This window comes from Homalodisca vitripennis, chromosome X (genome assembly GCF_021130785.1).
Source record: "Homalodisca vitripennis isolate AUS2020 chromosome X, UT_GWSS_2.1, whole genome shotgun sequence".
NCBI classification, from domain to species: domain Eukaryota; kingdom Metazoa; phylum Arthropoda; class Insecta; order Hemiptera; family Cicadellidae; genus Homalodisca; species Homalodisca vitripennis.
In genome coordinates this window covers 19,778,210-19,798,493 of record NC_060215.1, presented here as the reverse complement: position 1 = coordinate 19,798,493, position 20,284 = coordinate 19,778,210, and the positions used below count along the sequence as shown (strand labels likewise).

The 20,284-nt window shown below is 32.0% G+C and overlaps 1 protein-coding gene across 1 annotated transcript in view; it reads left to right on the top strand.

The window, feature by feature from the left end:
- The first annotated feature begins 5,449 nt into the window (after window positions 1–5,449).
- The window catches only part of LOC124368752 (odorant receptor coreceptor), a 45,217-nt gene continuing 30,382 nt past the window's right edge, over window positions 5,450–20,284 (top strand). Inside the window, exon 1 of the mRNA XM_046826096.1 lies at window positions 5,450–5,782. Within this exon, the coding sequence (XP_046682052.1) occupies window positions 5,453–5,782 (330 nt within the window). The 5' untranslated portion in view covers window positions 5,450–5,452. The remainder of the gene's footprint in view (window positions 5,783–20,284) is intronic.

Here is a 20,284-nt window from a genome sequence, read left to right as displayed (position 1 = left end):
AAATACAAAATATTGGAAATATATATATATATATATATATATATATATATATATATGTGTGTGTGTGTGTGTGTATGTATGCATATAGTATATACATCTCCAATATTTAGTTTTCCACCACTAAATCTAAACGAGGTTGAAGTATTTGGTACACAAACTGGTATATAAATATATATGCAAGACTGCATTGGAAAATAAATTTTCGTTTTAACCATTTGCTAAGAAAATTCAAACATAATATGTACTTCTTGGTAGAATGCTCCAACTTGCAGTCTGCTTTATATTTCAAAATGGTATACCGTTAGAACTCTTTCGTTGTGACGTAATTTCCGCTTTTTTCGTTAAAATTGTATGAAAATTAAATTTTTGCTTTATATTAAATTGTTTAAAACTGTATTTCGAAATATCTGATTGATACATGTTTCCCATCAATCCATATTTACCGGCATAATCCATATTTATCCATGTTTACCGGCATATTTAATGTTGAGATAAAAATGGAAATTTATTGCTAAAGAAGTTACAACAATTTTCACTTTAACGTCCTATAACCGTGACCTTTTCGTAAATTTGAGGCAAACGTTGTATATTTAACACAAATTGGTTTCTTTTTCGAAGAATCAGTACAATCCAACGTTAAGAAGCAACCAATAAATACTCAACGTTTGACTTTGTAGCGATTGATGTGGCAATTGAATTCCACTATTGAAAGTTACAGCTTCCGTAGGAAAACAGTATAATTGGCTGAGCGCTAGCAAAACTTATTACTCGTGGGGCTAACAAAAGAATCATTGATGTCTGTCTGTCTGTCTGTCCGCACAATATCTCAAAAAGGAACTGACCTATAGACTTGAAATTTTGCATGAAGCTTCTATGTGAGTGTTCGGTGATGGCGCATGTCACCCAATAGATTTGGCTGAGCGTCAGCGAATAATGTTACATTGAGTAATTTTATTTATGAGTAACCTCTATGGCATCGGAAAAATGCTGAATAAATAAATTTGTAAACAAACTGTGTACAGTTATTTGAGATTTTAACAAGTGAGACTTTTATTCAAAGGGTAAAAAGAAAATATAATAGACTGGAGTAATGTTTAGAGACCGGTGACAATATTTGATTGCAGCGCACTCTTGCTTTATTTATGATCGCTAGCTTACTGAAACTTTGATTTTAAAACTGCTATAAAACGTAACACACTGATCGATAATGTAACAAAGATATCTCGAGAAATATTTCACCTGTACACTTTGAATTTGAATGAAAATTCATTTCTACTATATATACAAGAATGAGTTGTATACTGTATGTCAAACCGTGCAACTTGGAAGAGCGTCGTAGTCAATTTTACTAGGAATGTTACCTAATATCACATACATTTCATCACATTCATTAAGTTTTTCAGAGAACAATACTTTGCCAATGTAGGTCAATCATAAAATTATTATTTTTTATCGCCATTGTCTTGTCTTTCCAAGACTTCACATTTACTTAAAATTGAAGAATGTGTTACAAATTTCCATTTAAAAAGTTTTGGTCACCCCACTTTCCCTTTTTGGAGTTAGGAATCGTTTTGGGAACTACAAAAGCCTTTAATTAATGTTACCATAAACTCCAAAAATAAAATTTAAACGCGTTTTATAATTTCACCCGTCAATTCTCGTATTTTTCCTATGATAAATAATTATTATTTTAATACTTGTGTTTTTCATTATTATCCCAATAAAATTCATTTCCCAGCTAGGTAGGTCACTGAATACAAAACTCAGTATTGTCAGTATTGTTGACAAATCTTAGAAAGGTTGCTTTTGTTTGCTACTGACTTCGAATCTGAGGAAGTTTAGCAATAAATTTATTGATTTTAATTTGTCTGTAATGATGACCCAGCTAATTGACGAGCACAGCTCTTTTAATGAATCATGGATTCTCTATTTCCTCAACGTGGACAATTCATTGAATGCTTTGATCTTGGTTTCAAACACGTTATATTACATAAAACCATAGCCATTTTGTAAACCATTGCCATGATTCGTAAACTATACCAATATAAATATTTAAACAAGTATTCTAGATAATATAGTGAAGCCAGGTTCAACGTTCTGATAATAAATAATTTTACGAAATTTTAATTATGAGAAGAATAATAATATATTTTAATACATTCAGAACTGACACTTATTTATGGTACTTAAATTAATAATCATTAATTGTAAATATTAAAACTGATACCTTACTGTCCAGAGACACGCTCTACAGAGTATGCTGTCAATCTGATTGTTCATAATAAAGTACAATCAATAAAAACTATTAAAGAGGCCAAGCCTGCACGATACAACTGAGTCACTTCCTCGACGCTCTCTAGTTTGTTACGGCGAAACTTTTCTAATATAAATCCACTCCAAGAATTCTCTGAAAACTCAATAAAGGAAATACGCTTTCACTGTGGAAGTCATATAAAAATAAGTAACAGTACGTTTCAAGATCTGCAATCATGATATCTGACCTATAGACCTACATACGCAGATCTCAGAACGTGATGTTAATGATTTTTATATCACTGATCGATGTCCGGACAGTTCCAGTTTCCTTCACGTTCCTTCCGTCGTCAAAAATAAACTTCAAACGAAGAACTGGAAATGTTAATAGATGAATAGTAATAAATTATTTTTTAAATCATAAAGCTCTCTAAGACATTTTTTGTAACCTTTGAGTTGGAGTATATTTATTATTTATTCTATATGAAAAACTGGCCTGTGGTTGTAGCAAAATAGTTGTGTAATAATACATGATATGTCTGACGTAATTTACTAATGTAAAGGATCCTAGAGAGTGTGCTGTATACAGGGTGTTCAGTAAAAGTGTTCTAATACTTTAGGATTGTGTTCTACACATAAGAATTAGCAGAATGGTTCATATAAAAGTATGTCTTGAAACATTTAGTATTCCGTTTATCTGTCTTTACGTTACTATTATAAAAATGGTATATTTTGAACCAGTCAAGATAAAGCTGTGAAACTTGAGAATTATATTACGTTGGTAAACATTTTTTTAAATAAAATACTAACAAAACCCTTTTACCCGTTTAAAAAGGCGGACGTTAGTTGGTTTTGTGTTATTTTGATGGGATGCGTCCGCTATTTTGAAACAGGTAATAGTATTTTCGTAATACTTTATTCTAAGAAAGTTCTACCAAAGGTTAATACAATTCACAAGTTTCATAACTGGTTTAAAAGAAAAAGAAATATAAAGAACACATACGGACAGATACACTGAAAACTAAAGGTTTCAGGACATACCTTCATATGAACTTTTTTGCTAATTTTTATGTGTATAACAAAATCCTAAAGTATAGGAATACCTATGCTGAACACCTTGTAGATTTATATTTAATCTTCATAAAAGATATTATAATCGAATAGGGAGTTGCTGGGATCTGGGATTATATATGAAGACGAACAAGATCAGCTGTTTTGTCAGTGCGTTGTGTGAGAAGATGTGGGAGTATATTGAGATTGTTAAAATAAAACCGATTGGAATTGGTTTCCAAAGCTCATTTATTAAATCATTTTAGGAATAACCTTTAATATTTGAGGAAGAAATTTGTGATTACACTTTTCCTTGACCCCAATCTGTAGATAATTTCAAAAATTCTTCATATTTCAATAACCAAAATTATAATTTTATTGCATAAATGCTGTTTTAGGCAAAGTTGACATAAAACACAGACAAAATAAGGTTTATTTTTATTGGGCCTTTCTAAATTCAATTTATCAAATTTTACCAATTAATTATCAATAGATTACTTGAACCATATCCAATAGTCCTTTAGAGGGAGAGAATCCTTTTATTGCATTAGATTGTCATCTAGGGATCAAGGCAACTTTTATTCTATAACACATCTGCTATATGTTTTATGATATCACCGTAATATAATCGGTAATTGTGTTTTGTATGAACAAAAAAACAGACAAACAGAATCAACAAAGTGATCTTTTTGTTTGAAGTAGTGAGGAAATTAAAATCAAGACCTACGACATCATCACTTTAGAAATGTATTACTAAGAAGGGACCATACAAGATGAAATCCTTTCATCTCATTTTCTTTAACATACTGTTTAATATTAGCTTGTAACTTTTCCTGCTCACATGCTACAATAACATTCACAAATCTTAAAAATAAAATTGACATCGAGAGAGCGTACAAGTACTACATATTACATAATTATCCATTAAGAAACTTTATAAATGTTAATTTTCAAGTTGATTTGTGACCGACAAGTTAAACGGTCCTTCTCCAAGAATTTCTCTTGGCATTCATCACACTGTAGTTTTGTAAAACACTAGTGGAAAATACGAAGAAAAATATACGAATATAACTCGAGCACCATCCTCATAGCTCTGCGATATTATAGCTTCTTGATCTAATCTAACTGTTGATCCAGGATGATTCTTGATCCCATCATACTGTGACTTTTAACCCGTGTGTATCGAAGAAGAATGATTTACCAGCAAAGTGGAACTATGTTTGTATTATTTGGCTCAATCCACTATTTTATGACGAAGCTATGGCTAAGGCACGTATATTTATAAATAAGGCTTCATATGAAAAGTAGTAGACTTTATTAATTAGTCGGAAGCATTGAAATTTATTGTGAAACTTCTTAATATAAGTGAAAACTTGCACAAAAATTAATATATGTATTGAGATGCAATGATTGCGTTTAGGCTGGTTCATTTTGTAGATCCAGTACATTTTAGATCGGGTTTAATAATAAAATGTGTTAAAACACTCCAAGAAATTATTGCAACATGTGATTGTATAATTAATAATTGCATAATTCTTGAATAGCATTTCTTAAAGTCAGAAGCGATCATTATATTCAGGTTTTTAATATAACAATGTGGTATGATAACTACTAGTATAAACAATAAAAATAAAGAATTAAATCATATTCTACATTACGTTTAAAAAAATTAAATATAATTAGGATTATTGAGTATATAATAATTTGTAATATTCTTTAAGGTAGGAACGTTCATTATATTCAGGTTTTAAATATACCAATGTGCTAATGATCTTCTTATGATAATTACTAGTATAAACAATACACAATAAAGAATAAAATCATATTTTAAAATACGTTTAAAATAATTGAAGGCAATTATAGATGATTCTTGAGTATTTCTTAATTTGTAAGCTTCTTTACTTTATCATTTACTTGTTTATTATTACTTTTTTTAGTTATAGTTTTCAAATTTTGTTAAACACAGAACATTTATAATGAACTGCAAAAGTTCTTTGACAATTTTATTTTGTGTCGGTCGATTATGCGTGTTAAGGTATACTTTGTAAAATTCGTTTATTTGGAGTTATCCAACATTGTGCAAAGGTGCTTTATTACATCCACAAACTTTCAATATGCTACATGTACACGTTTTTTCAGCCTAACAGACATGCAGAAGGTGAAGAAGCCCGGGCTGGTGACTGACCTTTGGCCGCACATCCGGCTCATGAGGATGTCCGGGATGTGGATCCTGGAATTCTACGAGGAACCTGTAGGGATGAAGCGTTTCCTTCACATCATATACGCGATGTGCACCACCTTCCTGCTGCTGTTCCAGTACGGCTTTCTCTTGGCATATGTTATAATCGACTCCTTCACTGGTGATCAGATGGCGTCCACCACAATCACCCTGCTCTTCTTTACCCACGGAGTTACAAAGTATATCTACCTCGCTTTCAGAACCAAGTATTTCTATCGCGCCCTGCGAGCCTGGAACATGGTGAGTAAAACAAGCGAAATAATGTTTCCACTATACAAATGTTTTGATGTTGTAAGATAAGAATCAGTATAAACACGGACAATTTCTGTATATGTGTATAGTTTATATTAAATATTTACTAATATTCTGTTGGAAACGTATATCAGTACTAGGTTGTGGGTTATTCATTAAACTAATTCAGCAGAAAGAAGTAAAATGGATGAATTCGTCTCTGATAAAGCAAACGAAAATATCCGTTAGTTGCCACATTTATAAAAACTGTCTACCAACAGTTTATTCATTTTTAATTTTTTCATTATACAAACTTTTTAGGGTAGACGCTAAATGTATCAACACGTACACATATACTGTATCCGTGTCGTTTTCGACTTTACTTTTTATAACATATATTTGAAATACTTTTAAAATATGCAAAATAACCATGTGACCTTACAATATACTTGGAATACACCTTTTGGAGGATGTTGCCCTTTGTCCTTAGCAGCGGAGCCGAGAGGGTTCCTATGTTTTAATGGAAAGCAAGTGATCAACTAAACTGATTTTAACGAGTCTGCAGGACTGCACTAATTGCTTTTTAGCTTGATTAAGTAACAGCAGATGGGGTAAATTAGACCAATCCAATTCAGTAGTTTTATACCGAAATTGCCAATTCGTTAATGTGTGTCTCAAATTACAATTATAAATTTAAACCGCTCGATGTTTAATAGCATTTTGTGATAAATTATTGAATAAGTTATATGAATCATTAGTAAATAAATGTTTCTAGTTATACTACATGAAACATTTACCAAAATAACCATACCAAATAAACGAATTAAAATCGTTAATCAATATGATATATTGACATTCAAAATATAATGTAGTTATAGGAGTAAATTATATATAAACAAAAAAAAATAGTAAAATGAGGAATCTGGATAAGGCTAATTGATATATCTTGACTTTGCAAACAACAAAACATAGGATTTGAGGAGTCATTGCAAGATATTTAGGGTCTGCTTTGTTTTATATATGAGCAAACCTTGCAAAGTTTTATATAGCCTACGAAATCATTATTCTGCGTCCGTTATTAAAAAGATTTTTTTGTTCTCTGCAAATATAATTTACCTTGTTTTATAGTAATGGAGGTCAGGTTACGTTCTTATTTAATATTGTCTTATCTATCGATCAGTGTGGATTTGTACATCACCATCCTTTAAACAAAAATAAATATTAGTCTGTATTATATATATATATATATATATATATATATATATATATATATATATATATATATGTATAGTCTGTATATTAGATATTATCCATTCTAGGGAAGCACCTCTAAAAGCAAACTATAAATAATCAAATAATTATGTATGACTAAAACTACACACACACAAATTTGCAATGCAAATTGTGCCAATAGTTAATAGAATAGTGCATCTGATTAAAGCACGATTTATTTATCTGCTCTCTGTAGAGCTGAAACTCTGGAATTAGTTCGATTTCGGTCACGTGGGTTAACATAAACTAAATATTTGTAACTTATTTAGGTTGTTATAATTGTTTGAATATAAGTTATAGAAACAAATTCATATTTTTATAACTAAAAGCATCAGTTATACTACGTCATAACAATTTGCTCATAACAACCAGGTTGAATCGAGTCAGCTGATGTGGTAGTGTATAAAGTTGCAATAACAAATTCTAATATTGTTTTGTTTAAAAAAAAATATATGTATGTACATTCTTTTAATCCTCAAGGAAAATACATCGTTATAGTCCTGAGGTGAACATACAATTCAAATTAAATTAAACACTGATGTTTTATTTATAGGAGTATTCCTTAGTTCTATCCACTTAAGTGAAGGAACAGACTTGGCTTAAAAACGGATTTAGAATAATTTAGATTGTTGCTCTATTAATTATTATTAATAAGAGGCTGTGTAACAAATGTACCACATAAATACTACAAATATTATAAACATGAAAAAGTACATATAAAACAAGACAAATCGTTAGTGTTCCGAGTTACAGTGTATACCAATGCATTGAACAGTTACTATAGTTTGTGAATAGTGTTACATTTTAAAGGTCACTATTTCCCGCTTGGTGAGCAAATCTAGTCTTGTACTGTTCGCCAGACCATATTAGCCATATTAACCCATAAACTAAGTCCAGTAATTTCTACCTAAATATGGTTAAACGATTTAATTAGTCAAACATACGAACATCTCCTTGTTTCTTTCGATGTTTAGTAAAATTATTCATTCTTGCTCTATAGCGTATTATGAAACTTATATTTCTAGTGTTACAAACATTTCAACCTCCCATCCAGCTTGAGTTTTGAACAGCTCATCATTTTATAATCTCCACTGGGAATGTGCTATGACATTACTTGAGGGTATTTTAGATGTATTTAAATATTACCCTCTCATTCGCTTTAAAAATAGAGGGGGGATGTAATATAGAAAGTTTAAACAGGAATATCTATCGAACAATACTTTAGATTTAAAGGCTTGACAATACTAAACTAAATGCACTAAGACCAATAATTTTAGACTACTCTGTCAATACTATGCACTGTTTATGAAAGGTAAATATTGCATCTTAAAATGGACGCTATGTTGGATGGCGTGGGCTAGGGACTTATAATTTTAACATTATTATTATTTTCGCAATCTTCAAAATAAGATAAAAATATAAATGATTGTCACCTATGGAGGTACTGGTATAATGCTTTTACCCTTCCCAGAGAATGTCGCTTGTAAGAGGAATTAAAGGATTAAAAAAGTAATCCCATAGTTTTGGTATGAAAGGAACTGATGAAAGAAGGATAAAGTTGGAAATTAGAAGTCTCTACGTTGACCCAACGCTGCGTCCAATTGAATATTTTACCTTTGTCAGAACAGTGCAAAATTTAGAATGAGTAGGCAGAAATGTCGTTTCTCTCATGACATTTAATTTGAGGTACTTGTAGATCGATTACCCCATTTAAAATATTTAATATGTCCACAAAACCCACTATTTAATGAATTTAGGAATCCGTCGAGAATTTCCTCAACTGATTATATTCCCGAAGGAGATTTGAATGGGTGTGTAAGACTTTTGGACGGCCGATTTTTATTTTAGGAATCCCGAACTAATAAACGAACTATTGATTCCTTCGTATTCATTGCCTGCAAGTACTTCTCTATTGTTGTGTAGAGACGGTGATACGTAACGTAAAATATCTTGTCATTTTTATTGTATTGTAACACGCAGTAATTTGATGAAGAGTTCAAAAAACATTTCGAGATCTACTCGTACAATCTCTTCCTAACACGTGTAAAACCAACCTAACACACACACACACACACACACACACACACACACACACACACACACACACACACACACACACACACACACACACACACATACACACACATACAAACAATATATGTTAAAATATACCTACCATTCATAGCTAAGTGTGTGGCATCCTCCAGCTACACCATAACACCCATGTTGTGTGTCAGATCTAAAACTTGTACTTAATAAAACAAAACAGTAATACAGAATACAGCTCATAATAAGTCTGCACTCACCGACCAACCATATGGAACAGCCAGACTTTAATAGCAAATGGCGATAAAAATATACCAATAGCAAATTTCTGGCCAGAGATTGACCGCGAAAAGGTTTTTTTTGTATAACTGAACGATGGCAAATGTCCGAAAAATCTTTTTCCTTCACAATATTACGCATTTTACATCTTATAGAAGAATATAAATCAAACATTAGATTAATGCTAGGAAATACACTAATTTAATACATTGATAAATGTTACATATATGAGATACAAAGCTATGAATTGAAAGGTTATAAAAACGATTTATTGTTAAGATCGTTCTCTTTGTAATACGTGGTAAACAATTATGGAGAATACATCCCGTTTTACCTAGGTTTAAAACGCGTTCAATGAACTGTATTTAGTGTAACATAATTTCTCGCCTGAAGTAACAACATCGTTTGCATTTTCAGACTAAACGGGAAACTGCCTCTCAATTTACATCTTTATTGAATTCTCGTTTCAGCTGAATTGAGCTGAACAAATTCTTCAATATCTGCTTCATATTTAATTTTCAATTGCTATATAAGCCGAAGTGGTTGCCAATTAATATTGTATGATATTTATTTTTATATATCTAAATCTATATTTCAGCCAAGAGTTTATTGTTCTATAAAGAACGTAACTAAATCTAATATGTATTGCATGGCATACAACATGTTTTTAATATTCTCTAACGACTTGGATTGTATATATTAATATTCCAGAGTATTAATATTTAAATTATTAATGAGACATCCAAGAGGATATAAAATATTTTTTGATTAGTAAGCTCCTAGTGAATATTCAGTACAATTTATTACTAAATTTGTTTACTATTAAATATTGTTAACTTATTATAAAACAAGGAATGATATGTGATTTAAATCAGCAAAAGCCGTTATTAAAACTAATGCACTAAAATCTAGCATTAAAGGCAAATAAGATTTAATTATGCAATAAATTAATGGACTGTTGTGAAATATACATTTAAACATTAATAAAACATATGATTACTCTTGGCCAATAGAATGCAACTCCAGTTTAGAATCAAATGTAGAGAGCTGTGTGCGGTATTGAAAATCCATTTCCCGGAACAGATGGTCGCGACTGCCCATACCAATAACTTGGACTTGACCTCAAATATTTATGGAGAAGATTGACCGTTTCGATACGACGGCCTTAATGTCTCCACAGTCCCCTAGCTATATATGCTATTTTATGCTTTAGCAATTTGCTTCGTATGGTTAAATTGAGATGTCATCTTACTTATAGGTTCAGAGCTATAAATTAATAAAAAAATAAGTTACAAATTATTGCGTCTAATATTTAATCATATAGAAATGTTGTATATTTTTTAGTTTGTGCGTAACAGTTTTAACTTCTATATATGAATGAGTTTTATGAGTTTAAAACATTGTTTCCAATACTTATCACAAATTGCTTTTTTCCGGTGTGTCTTAAATTTTCAAGGTTAAACTCCTTTTTCAGTACTGATTAGATATAAATCTTTTTTCTTCAGTTGTCGATGATTATCGTCGATAATACACCATAAGCCATTTAAGTAGGTTAAAGAATATTGTATTTGTTAACTAATTGTATAAGACGTAAAATTAGTAAGCCAAATTAGGCCAGTATCCATAACTGATTTATCAATAAATCTCCGAACAGATTTAAATTCAAACTGTCCACATTATAATCCTACCTCGTCGGTAAAAGCCAATAGAAGATTTTTACAACTTTAAAAATTTAAATAAAAATGTAGGAATTAAAACACCAAAATAATTTAATTCAGACAAACTTCTTAGTTACTGAGAGATGAAGCTTGACGTTTTAAAATTTTCCTTATAAGTTTTACATAGTAACGGTTTCAACAAATTTATATTCGAATGGAAATACTGACAGCCCGTATATTTCCTAATAATAGGAAATCTTATTAGCTACCTATAAAAATGTATCTAAAATTTCTGATTATATTCTTGGCATTTATATGCATTCCCACTTTTCTTATCCATCTCTGGACTTCACCCCACTTGACCTCAAATCGAAACGTCAGAAATCACTCAATGATATTTGAGGTTTTACACAGAGATATATTAAAGGCATTGTCTTAAGACAGTTTAATTATTCAACCTTCATGAATTATGTTTAAAACTACGAACAGGGCTTTAAATTGACTTTAATTGTTTCATGGAAATGAAAGAATTGTCTCAAATACCAACTCACATCTCATAAAGTCTCCCATAAGATCATGTTGTTCAAATGAGCTATACTCTATAAGCTTATGTCCCACCACGCTTTTTTGATCTACCATAAAAATTAATATTATAACCCGATCAGGCGTAGTTTATATTTATATATATATGTAACTTTTTATTTGTTTGTACGAAAGTTAAACTAGAGCTGTATTTTGTTCAAAATATTGATTGTAACGAATGTTATACAATAAATGTATAAACAACGTGTATCGTTCACCATATAAAAACTAATAACTTATAATATAACTATTATATTAAATCATAGATGAAGATATTTAAACATACATGCATACGTGTTTTTCCTAAACATTTGGATAAAATACAAATTAAAACAGTAAAGTATCAAATCTTTTTCCTATTTTGAAGAAAGTTTAAAAGGATTTCTTTAGAACATGTTAATAGAATTTTTTTTGATAATAGTTTAACTTCCGAGGAATTTATCGCAAGCTATTTGATCAATTCAGCATGAGAGTACATCGGCTCCCAATACATACATTTACAGATCACCTTGGCCAGTTATTAAGATATAAGTATTTAGTCTAAGCAAGCCAGAACGTTTCTGAAGCTTCGTGTGGATTTCCACAGAAAAGTATTAAATGATGATTTTGTTGTAAAGGTACAAATGAATTTTTAAATTAAATTCTTAAACATTATTTTATGAAAAATTTGTTTGCTCACTATATTTACTCGTATTTTACCTTCTATGTATATTTTATTCGTGCAGAACCATATATCCATAAACTTGAACCAGTAACCTGTGTTAACCTTTGGTATTAGACAAAGTGTTAAACTTTAATGAAGTTGTTAAACTTTAGGTACAACGCGTTGTAAAGCAATGCAAGGCCGGTGATTCACGCCAATTATAACTTAGGTTATGAGCCTTAGGAAGTGTAATTAAGTTCTGTGGTTGTACACAACAGCCTACAAATGATAGGATTACTCTCATAGTTATACATACTCGTAGTACTCAGTGTACTTTTTTAGATAAAGTATTTATAAACAAGAAACTATTTATATAATACTAGAAAACCCACCAGACTTCTATGTCTAGGGTAGTGGAAAACGTTTATTTTGAAACCTCACAAAAATTTGAAATAAAATTAAAAATACCAGGTATTATTTTTATTTGTAGAATTTCGTCTAAAATAGAAGGATGCGTAGTATTAGGGTTGATGGGTTTTTTAAATATGTAATTGATTTTATAAATCTTTAAATATACGCCAGTTAAATTATTACACAAGTGAAAAAAGGAGATTAGATAATGTTTCAAGTATCTTAAAACTGTAAGGATGTATTCCGTATATACTGCTTGTAATACAGCTTTTCTATATTTAATACCCACTTCAACATCATCTTCACAGACTTTGTAGTTTTAAGATTCATTTTGGAAAACTCTTGTTAATAATTTAAAGAGCCGCGTATGTATTACTGTACTTGTATAGGACGAAAACTAAGGAAACAGGATTTTTCCGGACATTTGCCATCATCCAGTGATACAAAAAAATCAGTAAAATGCACTTTCCTGATCTGCAATCTGATCTTTTCTTCAGGTAAATAACTAACCTAACACATAATTACAAACTAGGTAAAAATACAATCTAGCATGGACCAATTAATAAAAATAAAAATAAAAAAATGCCCACCTCTGTTCCCTTCTTTTTTGCCGCAATCTTGTTTCTGCCGTGACGATTGCCATTTACTTTTGGCCTCTGGTCAGTTGTAGGTGGTTGCTTGGTGAACAGAGCTATTGTGACCTGTATTCTCTGTAGTTGTGTTTAGTCTTTTTATTAAGTGCATGTTTTAGAGTTAGTGAAGTTGACACAGAACATGGTGGTTGTGATTCCTGACTTACGTGTCACAATGTCCTGATATGATTTGTTTATTTAAACCTAGTTTTTAATTTTCTGTTAGGTTAGTAATTTACCTGAAGAAGAGATCAGATTAAAGATTTCGAAACGTATTTTAACTGATTTTTTTGTATCACTGAACGACGGTAAATGTCCGGAAAAATCCTGTTTCCTTCACAACCCTTCCATCGTCAAAAGCAAACTTCAAACAATGGACGTAGACTGATTTCGACATACTTCTTCATAGGATATGTCACTTCTTATTATCTATCACTGGACTGATGGTGACTTTAAAAAATTTAAAAAGTCACTGCAACTGAACCATATGGTCAAATGAAAAAGATGAAGACAAAAATGTTGACGTGAAAGTTCCGAAATTTCGTGAAAGCCGTACGGGAATTATTATTTCTGACGGAAAAGTCGTAAAATGAGATTTTCATTAAACAGCCATTCCTACGATAAAGTATTTTGAACGTAACAACGGAGCGTCACTACACATGGTTATAGCAAAAGTTTACGTATTGTTGCCGCCATCAACTAGATTAACTGGCATGTCCAGTAGATCGTGTTGCTGATTGCATTATGCGCTAACGATATGCCGGGGTTGGTCGTTAGAATAGTGGAAGCTGCCTCAGTGTTTACAAAGCTATCTGCGTATCACAAACAAACCATTGCATAATAACCACTTACATTGCTTAACCCCACTTGCTCACCATGGCTTGTTAGTGACTTAATTGTAAAACCATGGATTTAGGATTTAAATCTTTAGGATGTAATATTTTCTACCAAATCTTTTATGTCTGTGGTTTATCTGCTATGACAGCTTTAAATACGTACGTAATATATAATGCAAAATCAGGAATCTCATTTTGCCCTTCTTTGTTTCCCTGTCTTCATCAATAACAAATTGTTGTCATTTACTAAAAACCAGGTGAACATTATTTGTTTAGACGTCTAATACACATTTTATTCAAGGAGATTAAAATGCATGTTTTGATTTTATTACTAAGATTGCAACTAAATCTCCTAAATCTCTCAAATTTTGATACATAACACTTAATTTACTTTACATAAGAATATTAAAACTTTGGAAGGAGGTAGTGAAGACTGTGGAATAACCGAAGGCTGGCATAGATTATTCACTTTGGATGCTTTGTAGAGGTTTTTTTTAACCAGTTCAGTAGGGACTATGAAAATTTAGTTTCACACGAAAGAATAAAATTGACACCATTCCTAACTTACGAATTTTTATAATTTTAGTTCTGTTGAAAAGTGCCAAAAAATCTTTACGACATAAACGCTGGAAGTAATTATTATTTGTAAATGATTTGCTTTATATTGTATAAACGAAGGAATAAACAGGCTAAACTGTCAAATAACTCCCGTTATTGCAGCTCTGAAACTAAATTTGTGTTTAACTTTCAAATTCCAACATTAATACGTTATTCTATAATTTGTACCATAAAATAAAAAATATATCTCTTTCAAATGGTTATAGACAATGTTGCATTAAGTTAACATTGAGTGTATGTTGCATTTGTTCTCCTCTTAATCAACAATTACAGATCTTCTGTGTTGGTGGATGTCTAACATGCGGATTTTCAAAGAAATGATCTATAGCAGTTATGTTTTTATTGTGATTATTTAGGGATATACTGACTATAACCTTTTCATTCTGTATGATCTTTAATTCGACACCAGGTAAAAATATTTTTAACTTTGAAAAAAAGAGTCCTATTAATAGGAGTTAAGTAACTTTTGTATTAGTAGTATTCAATTCTGTGCAGAGTGGTAAAAGAACATCTATATCCGTGGATAAGAGAGTATTTTAGAAATGGCGCAAAACTACTTGAATAATAAACGTCAACATTCTGGAATTTTTGACTAATTTCGGGAAACTATCCGTCTATTCCTGCTATAAATATTGATGACAGTGTAAAATTCTTGTTGTTTCAAAATTGACAGTCTCCTCACATCGGTTGAAACTGTTCTGCTGTTAAGAATTTAAAACTCGTCCGGCCTGTGTGAATGACAGTATTCTTACATTCGTTATTAAAAGAAAATCCGGTATTACATCTCCTGTGGTCGTATAATGAACAAAACTTTTTCCATTAGGAATGGAAAAATCCCCGAACTTCATCAAATTTAGCACAGTTTTCCGGGTGGTGGTTACACAAAAAATATTTGAAATAAATAAAGTACATTTTTAATAAATCACTTTGCTACTTTATCTCTCCCCATCAACGCGGCTTCATGGGAAATCGTTCGGATGCCACAGACTTATATAGTTTTTGCACTTAGCGTAGTAGTTGATACTATCTACCTGGGCTTCCCACTGTGTATACACCTACACCCGGTTCTTTTGAAGAGGTTTCCCTTTATTGGATTCTTACGTGTTGGAAAAAAGAATCAGGGTATAACTTGGTGAAGTGTATTCTGACAGTTTCGTACCCTGTTCATGAGTGCCTGAAGGGTCCAATTTCAACCCTCTGTTTTGCTGCATGTAATGTTGTAACATCCATCCTAAATTGAAGCCTCCGACTTTATGCTGATGACATAAACATTTTCTCTAACAATCGCGAAAATGCCAGGATAATTGACTCTGAGGGACGAGCTGAAATTATATTCCTACCCACTTTAGTCCATTTTAGCTCACGAGTTTTTTATTCTTTTATTTGAGATTAGACGTAGTTGGATTGTGAATTGTTAGTTTTTAATCCCATCTTTTTCATCAATATTCTTGTGTGATGCTTCACTGATCATTGATACAAAGGCCGTTTTCTGAAGCAGAGTTACAGTTTTCTATTGTGTTATTCTCTATCAGTTCAGAGCCTTCCACACGTATGCATGCCTTCCAAATATTTACAGTATATTTTATTTTAAAGTAAAATAAACAACTCTTCTTAACTAAATGACAATAAACGTTGGTGACCTTGAGTTTTAAAGTAATTGGGGTACATTTAGAGATTATATAAAAGTGTTATATAATCGTTACGCTGTTTGCATAATAATAATAATCCATAATATGCAGGAAAATGTTTTTTCATATTCTCGATGGACTCAAAACTAACTAAATGCGTTTAGATTTTTAAAAAGAGAAGGAAACAATCACGCCTATTTCAAAAATTTAAGAATACATTCTTCAGCATTTTAATAATAGTGTACAACTTACTTTAATCTTACTGTAAAGTGGAGGGAGTTTGATTTACTAACTCTAGATTTAATTATTGTCTTCAAGTCTTTGATCTTTCAAACTGCGAAACATATTATTAATTCAAAATCAAATTATTAACTATAGTCCCAAACTGAATTAATGACTAGAATGTATCTTCAAATATTTATTTCAGCAGTGGATTATCATTAGAAGAAATACATTATGCCTCAACATTGTGTTTATCACACTAGTAACTCGTCCTGGAAAAAATAATCTCCAGGGGAATGACTTGAAAGCGCCATGTGTTCTGGGGATTAACTTGATTACACCCGTTAACTTGAATTTGTGTTTGTAATGCGGATGTAACTGGAGATTGAACGTCAAGTCGTAACACACGAGTAATTTTTACCGTCATTTATCTTGTTTTTAATTACATAAACATCTGTCTGGGTGTCACAGTAGTTTCTTTCTCTAAAATTTAATATTTTTTAGGGAAATATTAGACAAGTTCATGGTATTATATATATATTTTTTAACACAATACCTTGTAGTTACAGGTTGAAGGTTTAAAATAAAATTGTACTCTAATACTTTTATTTCATTACAACTATACTGTGTGTCATTTTAGAAGAATGCCAAACCATTCAATATGAACTATGTACAGATTTCATAATATTCCTTGGAGTACGTATTGTGTACGTCCTTGCTCTACTGTAAAATGTAAATTGGTTATTAAAATGTTATTCCTAAAACCCTTCGTTCCGTTTCCTCGTCCCTAAGTCATTAAACCTTCAATTACAGGTTCCGTCATAATTGAAGAAATTAAAAATATTTAATTATGCTAATACTTAGTTTTAGTGATTTTTATAGACTTACGTCCTTTACTACGCGAAACATTCACTAATTCTCATCAAATTAATAACCAATTGTGAAATATATATTTGGAAATGCATCGTATTTACTGTAAGTTCAATTAGCAGTTCCCATTGCCCTTAAGTAAACGAACAAAACACCAAAGACAATACTCAATTATTGTTTCGTCTCGCCCCTGGCTTTGCTGCCAACAATAATATTTGATATTATGTTACTACTGGTAGCTATGGCATTATTTCGAAACAGTTGAAATACGACACATAGATTTATAGCTTAACCAGAAGATTAAAAATATTAGGTAATGAGATTACTCACCAAAGCATATTAATGGTTATGGTAATATTATTTCCTGCAAAAGATGACCAAACTAAATTTGTTTCTTTTTTCTGTACTCTTAGGACAAGAAGCTTATAAATTGCACTTAGTCTTATATTAGTCTTAGCGCTGCTTCCGGAGTGACAGAATATTCAGGATGGGTAAGGTTAGGGAGTAGGGGCCGCCTCCTATCAGAATCCATGAGGAATAAGGAAAAATTAGGGCACTAACCTCAAAGTCATGCCACCTCGGAAGAAGGGGAGGCAAGCTCTGAACCAGCCTCTCCAGTCGAAGCAGGCAGGGGGACACACCCTTGGCTAGCAAGAACCTTTGATAGTTAGGGAACGAACCCCACCAAACTCCAACAGTCATCTCCCGCTGTAGACTAGACCTATCGAATTACCCTTGCACCCCAGAATCTCGACATTTGCGGTCAGTGATGTGCCGCTCCTGGACATCCACAAGGTTGCCCAGATTTAAGTGACACATCGGTTTTTGTTGCGCCCAGTGGTAGGTTCAACTGGAAGGTATTAGCCAGCCAGAAGTGATCCCTGTTGGGTTATCTTAATATCTTTCCCAAAATTAATATTACAATATTATAAGCTAGAGCACACTTACTCATTATGAATATATCATTCCCATCTTGTAATAAGTCTCATTATCAGTACTTCTAAATAAAATATGAAACGTTGGCAACATGCGAATTTTTTCTTTTTCTTTCTATACTTCAATTGATATTTTATTTACCTCTATTGATTACTCTTCTGCTGGGATAAGAAGGTAATGCATTGATTTTTATTCAGCCCATCCACTTAATATAGTGAATATCGAGTCTAAATTCACTTCTTCTGGTAACACGTTTTCTGGATATATCTGCTTGTTTCTAAAACAGAAGGGTAGCTACTTATATTATAGACACTTATATTATTATAGACATTTCCCCTATAGTACTGTACACGTTAGCTTTGTTACAAATGTAACTCTTCCTGTCGAACCAGTTTGGTTCGGGAGTTGACCGCTCATTGCACTCCGTCCTAAAAGGACATTCGCAACAGAGAGAGAAGAGTGACAGGACACAGGTTGTAGTAGGGGCCGCATCGTGCCGATATCCATCGTGTATATATATAAGAGAGAAGGTTAGTTCTGTTCCAGCCTTTCCAGTCAAAGTCGGCAGGGGACAGCACTCCCTTATATCCGAGCATTTAATAAAAAGAGAGCTCCACCCACTCCAACAGTCTTTCCCCGCAGTAGACTATACCTACCGATGCACCCCTCCACCACAATATATCGGCATTTGTGGTTAGTGATGTGTCGCTCCAGGACAACCATTGAATTGACCATATTAAAGTGACGCATCGGTTATTGCTGTACCCATTATAGGTTCTATTGGAAGGTATGAACCAACTAAATACCAATTAGTGCACCCTGCTGTTGCTTCATGGTTCAGGATGGTTTTAACCTATTTGCATCATTGAAAATGCGGTATGTCAAGAACACGTTTATAGAGTAATTCAAATTCGTCATGAATTACATAAAACAAACAAAATATTAGTGCAAGCCACAATGAGGTTGACAAGCTGTGTAAGGTATAAATACAGTACCATCGTTTTACTCCCTGAATCACAGCTAGAGTACTGACCTCAGTACATATTAAAGCATCATTACGGACTGGTGTAATTTAAAATTTAAGTTTAAAAATACATTAATTATTTAAGAACAGACGCACAAAAGGGAAATTATATACATTTGTAGTAACTCAACTAAAAAGTCTCTGTTGGACAACGTATAAAGTCATATTACTTAGATTGTGTCACTAATTTGGAAAAGTCACATGAAAAAAGTATAAGTATTTTAGTGAAAGGTACCGGGTACGGAACTAGCGGCAGTTTACATTTGCATGTCTGCTCTTGACAGTGGTGCAACGTCGATGATGTGTTGTGTGATAATGTTTGTGTAGGGGTGCCGGGTCAACACACAAACTCTGGGTACCCACATACTGGCCAGTGTTCTTGTTTGTGTATATGTTTGAGACACGAACATAAACTACCACAGGCGCCTTCTAAGTGATCTGACTTATAAATGTAGCGTCTAATTGAACCGTGAGGGTAAAATGAAAACAAACAAAAAATATAAAAATGACAATAAAAGTAATGTCTGAATCCTATTATATACTCAGGTGATTAGGAGGAGAGTATGTGTTAAGTAAAAACTATGTTGAATACCTTGTGCTAACATAACAAGGTAACATAAGGTGTTTGTCTTGTTGTGCTTGTGTAAACGTTGTTACTATTCTCGTTTGGAAACAGATGATTGATTGCCTTGAGGTTTTCTAAGAAAAGCGAGTCAGTAAAGGGTTTCGTGGATAGCATATTATTTTATTTATATGTTTTAGAAATTATATGCACTCTGAAGGGATATGGAGGACTATAAGAGGTACTTGCCAAAGATTACATGGACAAGATCGTGCGTAAGAACAAGACCAGC